The sequence below is a fragment of the Nematolebias whitei genome, chromosome 1 (genome assembly GCF_014905685.2).
Source record: "Nematolebias whitei isolate Nwh7 chromosome 1, NemWhi1, whole genome shotgun sequence".
NCBI lineage: Eukaryota > Metazoa > Chordata > Actinopteri > Cyprinodontiformes > Rivulidae > Nematolebias > Nematolebias whitei.
In genome coordinates this window covers 62,270,913-62,280,531 of record NC_056498.1, presented here as the reverse complement: position 1 = coordinate 62,280,531, position 9,619 = coordinate 62,270,913, and the positions used below count along the sequence as shown (strand labels likewise).

The 9,619-nt window shown below is 41.1% G+C and overlaps 2 protein-coding genes across 2 annotated transcripts in view; both read left to right on the top strand.

Moving 5' to 3' along the window:
* The window catches only part of LOC119430167 (mediator of RNA polymerase II transcription subunit 15-like), a 14,446-nt gene extending 11,584 nt beyond the window's left edge, over positions 1-2,862 (top strand). Inside the window, exon 3 of the mRNA XM_037697611.1 lies at positions 2,699-2,862. Coding sequence (XP_037553539.1) covers positions 2,699-2,862 — 164 coding nt within the window. The remainder of the gene's footprint in view (positions 1-2,698) is intronic.
* Positions 2,863-3,142: 280 nt separating this feature from the next.
* ctbp2a (C-terminal binding protein 2a) overlaps positions 3,143-9,619 on the top strand; it is a gene marked incomplete in the record, with an annotated part of 51,026 nt that continues 44,549 nt past the window's right edge. The window contains 2 exon segments of the mRNA XM_037679816.1: positions 3,143-3,170; positions 3,273-3,295. Coding sequence (XP_037535744.1) covers positions 3,274-3,295 — 22 coding nt within the window.

Here is a 9,619-nt window from a genome sequence, read left to right as displayed (position 1 = left end):
ATATATAGATGTATGTATATTTATATATATATATATATATATATAAATATATATATAGATGTATGTATATTTATAAATGTATATACATATATATGGATATGAAGCATAATGTGTGTGTAAACTGGTCACCCCAATCATTTGAAGAAGCTATGCTTTCTATTTTTACAATTTCTTAAGTTTTCTTAAATGATTGGGGTGGCCAGTGGGGTGGCTGAAGATTACCCTATTGTGGCCAATGCCACCACTGGCCAACTCCTGGCTCTGCCATCGTGCTTGGTGGCGAATACAATCGCTCCCTCCATTCACCAGAAACCATCATGGCACTGCTTCAGACGAGCAGTGTACACAATGTATCTCCTACCCCCTTGAATATTTTGCACCTAAAACATTAAGGTTTACTTGCATTCCCTGTTCAATTTCAGAGTGGAAAAACACTCATCTCGAACACTACAAACATTCACTATTTAAATCCCTCAATGTTAGTTTTCAAGAAGTTTCTCAACGTAATTTTACTGTAGGCTGTGGATTTTAGATGCAACTAAAAGATGAACCATTGAGAAAGTAAAAGTCGAGTGACTGCTTGATAAATTCCACTAAAGCACTTCTTTTTCTCAATCTTTACCATTTTTGTAGCTCTCTTATTAGTGTCCATTTGTCCAACTCTGTAGGATCCACAGCAGGTCTAATAAACAGTACTTGACCTCATTCATGAAACAGTTTTTCTGATTTTGGCCTCCTACCTAACACCAGATCTTCTTTTTTCGGCTTTTCCCTCTTCAGGGGGTCTTCACAGTGAGTCATCCTCCTCCATATCACTCTGTCTTCTGCATCCTCTGTCCTCACTCCATCTACCTCCATGTCCTCTCTAACTGCATCCATACATCTTCTCTTTGTCTTGTGCAGCTGCATTTCTAACATCCTTCTACCAATATACCCACTGTCCCTCCGCTGGACATGTCCAAACCATCTCAGTCTGGCCTCTCTAACTTTATCTCCCAGTTGTTCAACCTGTCAACCTAACGCCATAATAACATGTAACATCACTAGTTTCCATCAGTTCATTTTTTTATAAGAAACATAAAAGTTGATGTTGTTTAAACATTAAAATGTGCACATTAATGCATTCGGGATAATTATTATTGAAGGAACCTAAACATTTCCTGTGCGGATCACTAATTATAATAAAATTGGCACCAAAAAAATGCTGAAAATAATGACCAATGAAAAAACGGATGTAACAAATTTAAATTATCTTTATTTAAAACTAAAGGCCAAACATTATTTATTACTGGATGTAACTGGGACCCTGTGTGACAATAAAAAACTCTGACTCTGACTGATTATTTTTAAAATATATCTCTCTCACCACCTTTCATGCCTGAGTTTTAAACAAAGATCGTCTTGTGTTGGAAAAATATGCTATTTCGAAACTATTGTTAGCTATTTATAATTTATTCTGCAGATTGTTGCGATAGTTAATTTATAAATTTTTTTTTACACATTTAAAACCTTGAACCTGTATTGTTTTATCGATATTCAGGTTTTTTTTCTGAACATCTGACAGCTTAAGCTTTTTTGCTGATGCGTTTTCCTCCTGCCAAATGATGCGGTTACCTGGAAGCTGAGTCTGTGGCATCATGATAAAAAGATAAAAACCCAGAGTCGGGCTGCCCTGACTGTTCTCACTTACACTGGCAGAAAATGTTTCCTCGCACTAGGTGTCATCTGCACTAAGCTTGCATGTCAAATATGAATAACCTCCTTCAGGATGCTTCTGGAAACTTGCAGTTGTTTTTATATGTGAGAGTTCACAGTTAATCTGCAGGATTTTACTTTGAAGGCATACTGCTGCACCTTGCATTAACCCGTCGTTTATGTCTCATTTTCCTTGCACGGTAACTTGTGCAGTTTAGGGTAAATAAAAAAGAGCAAATTTAAGCTTCGGTTAATGATGTGCAAATTGCTTCAAAAACGATCCTAAACTGTTGGAGGGAAAATTAAAACCTGTTTATGTGCTGGATCAGCCCTGTACTTAGGAAGGAACAAACGGCTGCAAGGGAATTTATTTATTTATTGCTTTAATTCCTTTGTTCGTTCATCCTGTTTTTATTGTCAGCACTTCTCTTAAAAGTTCTGGTTGCTGGCGTCATGAATGGGACGACTGGTTCGTTTTAAGCATCAAGGAGCGAATGAGAGGGGGGGAAAAAAATCACAGCAGTGGAGGAAAGTTTGAAAGTGTCAGATTGAAAAAAGAGAGGGCTGTGTGTGTGTGTGTGAGGGGGGGGGGGGACTCATAGAGGACAGTGAACCCCAGATCACTAATAATGAAGAGAAAGGGAAGGAGCGAGGGAGGGGAGGAGGAAAAAAGGGGATGGTATTTTATGTGAAAAGGAAAAGCTGGAGCGAATAGCAGAGGAAGTCTTTCGTGTGCCAAAAGCGCTGCACCTCTCACCCTCCCCCTATTTATTTAATTTTTTTTAATTTCTTCCAAATAGCTGTGGCACTGGATTGTTCTTTTTCTCCTCCTTCTTCTCCCCCCCCCCCCCCTTTTTTTTTTCCCCCCCTTTCCCCCCCCCCCCCCCCCATTTTTTTCATCCACCCCTTCCTCTCCCTCCCTCCCTTCCTCTCTGTGACTTCCAACAAAAGGCTGACGGAGTGAGCCTGACGTCTGAATGAATAGCCCAAACCTGCTGTGAAGGGAGAGAAGAGGACGGAGCTGACGGAGAAGAAGAGGAGGCTGAGGACGATACAAGTGATCCAGCTCAAGAGGACGAGAAGAGGAGACAAGTCCAGGGTCGCCTTCTGGAGCTGGGGGACAAGACGAAAATATTCTTTTCATTTTCTTCCTTCTCTGGAGATTAAAGGAGTTGAAGGGTTTGAACGGGCACGCTCGGAAAACAAGAGGGGGGGAGTGACCATCGTTGCTCTCCAGTCCTCCCCCTTACCCACTGCCCTCCCGTGCCACCATCCATTTTTTTTTTTGCTCTCCATCCAGAGTACCAGTCATCCGAGAAATGGAACTTCTGGGGGTGAGGTGACGAGGAAGGACGGATTTGGAAACGAACGGCAGCAGAGCGGGAGGAGACGAGCAGAAGGAGGACAGAAGGAGGGGAGGGAGGCTGGGAAGGGAGGAGGAGGGGGAGAGGAGCAGAGGATAACTCCAGGGCAGAGTGTGTGAGAATACGCCCATCTCAGGTTTTTTTATTTTTATTATTTGTTTTCTGTACCTGACCTCTACATTTCCTCTGACATGTGCATCACCTGATGTGAAGAATGTGGAGGCAGCATTTCACAGGCAAGCTTGTTCACATCATGCATGTTCAAGTGTGTGTGTGGGTGTGTGTGTGTGTGTGTGTGTGAGAGTGAGAGAGTGCAATAATTGAGGATAATAATAAAAATATGTGCTGCTGAGTGTGTGTGTAGTGGGGGGGGGACGTTGCGAGGTGGGAGTTGGCTTACAGACTAATGAGCCTCTTATGTTTTTGAAATGAAGTGTATCATGAAAACAGCGTGTGTGCATGTGTGTGTGTGTGCGTGTGTGTGTGTGTTTTCATATGAGTGAATCAGAGCTCTGCACCGCTCTGTGAGGAAGGTGGATAGGGTCAGAGGTCACAGAGGGTTGGCTGTATGAGTGACTCTTCCTGTGTGGGGGGTAATGATGTGTTATTGTTGACGGTCACGCTCTCTCACTGTAAAATATGTCAGTTTTCCGGAGCTTATTTTAAATCTCAACAAACAAAATATATTGTTTTCCATGAAAACGTAATTTGATTGATGAGTGCTAAGTTAGACAGTTGCTAAAATTTGCTGAAGAAGGTGAAAGTGGGTTGAACAACACTAGCCAAAAACTAAAAAAGGCAAGGTGCTAGCAAGAACCTAAACGTAGCAAAACACCATCTAAAAGCTAAAAGTAGCAGAATGCTAGCTCAAAGAGCAAAACATTGGAATAAATAAATGTAGCAAATGGGTAGCTATGTAGTAAAGGTCTACCTAGCAGAATGATAGCTAAAAGTAGCTAAATAGTAGCTAGAATCTGAAAAGAGAGAAATACTAGCTAAAGTATTAAAAGGTTAGCTAGAAGCTAAATGTAGGAAACGACTAGTTTAAAGCTAAAATTAGTGGAATGGTAGCTACAAGCTAGAAGTAGCAAAAAGCTAAAATAAACAATAGAGCAAGGATGATAAGGCAGCTTTTAAAGAGAACAATGGGTTTGAAAGAATCAAAGAAATCTTGATGTGTTTCTATGGGGGGAAAATGTAAACAAAGTTAAAATAAGTACAAAAGTTACAAAACTCATCAGAATGAGCTAAAACGTGTTGCTGAAAATACAATGGCACAGATATGCAGAAGTTGTAAGGTTGCAAAACTTGTATAAAATAAATAAAACCAAGAAAACTAACAAAGTTAAGTCAGTTCCTCTGGAAAAATTAAAAAAATAAAATAAAATCCGTCCAGAGGACCTGACGTAACTTTGTTAGATTTTTCTACCTGAAATATTGAGCATGCATCACAATACAAGAAAACAATTAAAAACAAAGATTTTATAGCTTTTCTTCTCTTTCATTGTCATAAATAAATATGATTCATTAACAGTTGTAACAATTTTTAGTGCATGTGGTAAAATAATTTTCCTGCAGCAAATGATTTGAGCTAACTCAACTAAATAACTTCTGAATGCAAACCCAGAACTCTTTGCTATTTTTATTGTAAGTTTAGTCTCACTTGATGTAACAGATCTGTAATTTGTTTTCCTCCTTGAGCATCTTGTGCATTTTTTTTGTGTGCACATGTTTCTGATCTGGACACACTTGTCTGTGTGAGCACATGTGGAGTCCAGCTGACGTGCACGGTCTGCTGTTCATCAGCACCGACAACTGCCTTTGTCTTGGACCTCGGCCCTAATAGTGAAGTGCTTTTAAAGAGGGACGGAGCCTGTTTGAGCTTCGGCTTTGCATGGCTGTCAGTTAGCGCTGACACCATCTGTGATATCTTTGTGTCAGCATATGTTTTCCTCCTTCCTTCCTTTACTCGCTCCTGCATTTTTACATGTGATTCTGCCCTGCCCTCCTCTCCATTTACCCCCATCTCCTCCCTCTCTCAACCCTCTGGTCTGAGCATTTGGGTGGTGATAACTTTGGAAGGGAATATGGAGTGGGGGTGGCGGATGGGTGAGGAGGGTGGGGAGACAGGCAGAGGGAAAGGACAAACAATGTCTTTGTGCATCCACATAGTGGAACAAGAGCAGGCTGGGGTGGCTGCAGTGGAGCTGGGCACTATAAGGATCTGGTGGGGGCCAGCAGGAGGCAAATCTGCCAAAGAAAAGACTGCACCTCCCCTCTTTTTTCTACTGATGCCGGGGATCGTAAACTTACACAAGAAGGCAGACTCTCTTGAGAATAGAGGCGCCTGACTTCTGATAACATATTAGTGAGCGCAATACTGTTGGTTCAAGTCAAGTCAAGGTTCTTTATTGTCATTCTCATCACATGTGCTGCATGTGATGGAACAAAATTGTGTACACAGGGTCCCAGTTACACCCAACAAAAGTATAAAATGTAAAGAAAAAACAGCAATAAGATCTAAGATATGAACTAAGAAATATGCTCAACACTAATAGTACCGAAACAATATGCCGAACAACAGCAGCATGAACATGAGTCTGTGTGAGCAGAATGAGGACGAATTGAACAACAGCAGCATGAAATAAATCAGCAGCATGAGTTCAGCAGTATGGATAATCAGCAGCACATATCAACAATCAAAGTGGCATTACAGTGTTTTTTTTTTTTTTTTAACGGTGATTATTCTGGTTAGAGATTCATGAGTCTAACAGTTTCAGGGTAGAAGCTGTTTCCCCCATCTAGTGTTTCTGCCTTAATGCTCCTCAACCTCCTGCCTGAGGGGAGCGGAGCAAAAAAGTGTGTGTGCTGGGTGAGTGGGGTCCTTCATGATGCAGGTGGCCCTCTTCCTGCATCTGGAGGTGTAAATGTCTGTGATGGTGGGGAGACTGACTCCAACATTTTCTGTGCAGCCTTCACCACTTTCTGCAGAGCTTTTCTTTCTGCAGCTGTGCAGCCTCCCTGTCACACGTTGATGCTGGAGCACAGGATACTCTCCACTGCACACCTGTAGAAGGAGGTGAGGACTGAGCTTCCCAGACCAGCTCGTCTCAGCCGCCTGAGGAAGTAGAGTCTCTGATGAGCTTCTTGATCAGGCTGGTGGTGTTGTTGCTCCAGCTGAGGTTGTCATTCAGGTGTACACCCACCCACTACTTGTAGAACACTTCCACCCCAGATCCTCTTATGTTCAGGGTGGGGGGTAGGTGTGTTGGTTCCGTCTGAAGTCCACGACCATCTCCTTAATCTTCTTCACATTGATGTGAAGGTTATTCCCTTTGCACCAGATTTCCAAATGTTCCACCTCTTGCCTGTAGCTGGACTCATCATTGTTTTAGATGCATCCCACCACCGCTGTATAATCTGCAAACTGTACAATGTGACAGCCTGGATGGGTAGGTGTGCAATCATACATTAGCAGAGTGAACAGGAGGGGGCTCAATACACAGCCCTGGGGGGAGCCAGTGCTGAGGGTTATGGTGGAGGAGGAGAAGTTGTGGATCCTCAATGACTGTGGTCTGTTTGTTAAGAAGTCTAGGACCCAGTTGCATAGAGAGGGACTTAGTCCTAGTGTAAGTAGTTTGTCTTTCAGGGTTGGGGGGGGGGGGGGGGATCATGGTGTTGAAGGCAGATGTGAAGTCCACAAAGATCATATGGATGTAAGAGTCCTTCTGCTCCAGGTGGATGAGAGCAGTGTGGACCACAGAGGAGATTGTGTCCATTCATACGTCCTGCAATGTAAAAATTAATGAACATTAGTCAGAACCAAACAAGTTGTGGAGTAAAAAGTGGCAAAAATCTGTTCAGTTAGATTGTTCAAGGTTCTTTATTGTCATTCGCATCACATGTAGTACATGAGGTGGAACAAAATTGTGTACCCAAGGTCCCAGTTACACCCAAAAATAGCAAAAATATAAAGTATAAAAAAAGAAACGGTATATCAGGATGTAAGATATGCAATAAACAATAATAATATAATATAATACGGTGTTGGCTATTAAACAGCAGCCTGAACATGAGTCTGTAGTGAGCAGATGGGTATGAATACAGCAGCTTAAAGGCAAGAAATCAGCAGCACAGATAAAGTGGCATATCACCAATTTTTGGGTCAAGATGGGGTAGAGGTAGGGCAGCCGACCTGGGAAGTCCCAGGTTCGATCCCCAGCCATTTCCACATCCCGTTGTGCCTCTGAGCAAGACTCCCAATCCCTAATTGCTCCCCCGGGCACTTACATAGCTGGCCACTGCTCCACCTGGGTGTATCCCAGGTGTGATGGGTTAAATGCAGAGAACGAATTTTGCCATTGTATGAGAACATACAATGATGACAAAACATAGCGCTTTATTTTACTTTAAAGGGGCGTTACAGTGATTGTTCTGGTTAGGGATCCATGAGTCTAACAGCTTCAGGGTAGAAGCTGTTCCTCAGTCTAGTGGTTTTACTCTTAATGCTCCTCAACCTCCTGCCTGAGGGGAGCAGGGCACAAAGTGTGTGTGCTGGGTGAGTGGTGTCCTTCATGATGCAAGTTTTGTAATGAAATCTTTAGAAGATACCTATTGTATTATTATACCATTATAAATTATTAATACTTATTATACTCTACAAATGATTGTTTTAGAGCCACCCATATTCAAGATGGCCGTCACAGCCAACTGACTTTGTTAAACACAAAAATGGCTGTAATTTAGTCAATGTTACATATATTGTGCTAAACTTGAGTGTGTTCATAGCTGAGCGTGATTCACAACACATACTCTGCACAACTCATTGTGTGAGATCTGTGTTTAAAACTTTAGCATTGACTGGTCACATCAGCCCTGTTTGTCTGTTAGCAAAATATCTCATAAACCAGTGAATGGATTTTGATGAAACTCTGGGAATGAAACAATTGCAACCGATTAATTTTTGGAGTCAACTCATTTGAATATTGCAACCACATTGAGTTCATATTACCCGACACAAAAATAACTATAACTCAGTCAGTTTAACGGGTGTTGAGCTAAAATATGATGTGGTAGTAGCTGAGAGTCATTTACAACACATACTCTGAGCATGATGTCTTGTGGAATCACGAGTCGTGTTTATATTCCTGTTTCACTGGATAAGGCACCAGAGAGAAACATCAGTCGTGTTGTTTTTCTGCACTTCAAAGCTTCTGAGTCCTGGCTGCCAAGTTAGTGGGCCTGCAGGAGCGAGATTTGATATCTTTAAAATCAAGCTTTTACCTTTCTTCTTGCCACACTCGCAACAATAAATTTTAAGGGGTTGTCGGCATGCCCCTCCCTTATGTCACTCTTCGACTATCCCATCTCAAATCCTCCATATTGGAAGTTGCTAGGTAACCAGAACCAGCTGTTGGTCTATAGTCTTCTAAGATTGTTCTGGTCTAGTGTCAAAGGCAAAGTTTTTTTCTGCTCTTCTTGTTTTTTGTTGTTTTGTTTGTTCTTGTTTTTCTTTTTCTTACTGTGAACTCTGCACCCGCTCATGTCCCTGATAACATTGCGCCATGGAAAACCTTCCCCGCTTCCTTTTGTTTTTGCAGGTACTTTTGTTCCACTGATAAGAGACCGCTGGCATGTATCATATCTGAGTGATTTAGGAGCATTTTATTTCCCGTACACTCAGCCGTTAGGAAAGAGGTTGGGACAGGAAGCTATAAAGAGTATAAGATGAGAATATAAAGAAAGAGCCAAAGGGCGTTTGATAAAAGTAGCCCCCTGTAATTTAGAGCCTTTTGTAACGTAAGAGAGGGTCAGAGTGTGTGACTCTATGCATAATAGGAAGAATAAAATGTAAAAAATATTCAGAATATCACAAAGCTTGGACTAGTCTGTAGTGTGTGGCAATCATCTCACAATAAAAACAGCTTCAAATATAAATTACTCTCGAAAAATGTGCATCTGTGTAACCATCCAACATTTGTTAGAAATCTATCAAACAAAAATCAGACAACTTTATTTGTCAACCAACATCCTCAGAGACCAAAATTACTGGTGAATTCCTGTTTTCAAACTGCCATGTAAAGATTTCGTTCACACTTTGTAAGAGGATTTTTAATAAAGTGAGCGCTGACAGAATAATTTTTTTTCTTGGTTTTTGTTGTTGTTTTTCAGTTTAATATTTTTTATATATTTGCTTTAATCATGATTTTTTTTTTCCTTGAAATGAATGTAGATTTTGTCTAAATCGTTTGAAATTATGCACTTTGAGTTTTTGTTCTTCCTTCATCTTTTTTTGCCTTTAATGATTGTTTTGCTCATTTTAGCCATTTTATCCTGATGCATGCTCAATAATCCAGGTAGAAAAATCTAAAAAAGTTAAATCTGGTCCTCTGGACATTCAAAAAAACAAAACAAAACAAAACAAAGCAAATCAACAAAAAAAATGTAGAAACGTTTCGTCTCTCATCCGAGAGACTTCCTCAGTCTGAGGTGCTGTATTCAGCTCAGTCTCTTATACAGCACCTCAGACTGAGGAAGTCTCTCGGATGAGAGACGAAACG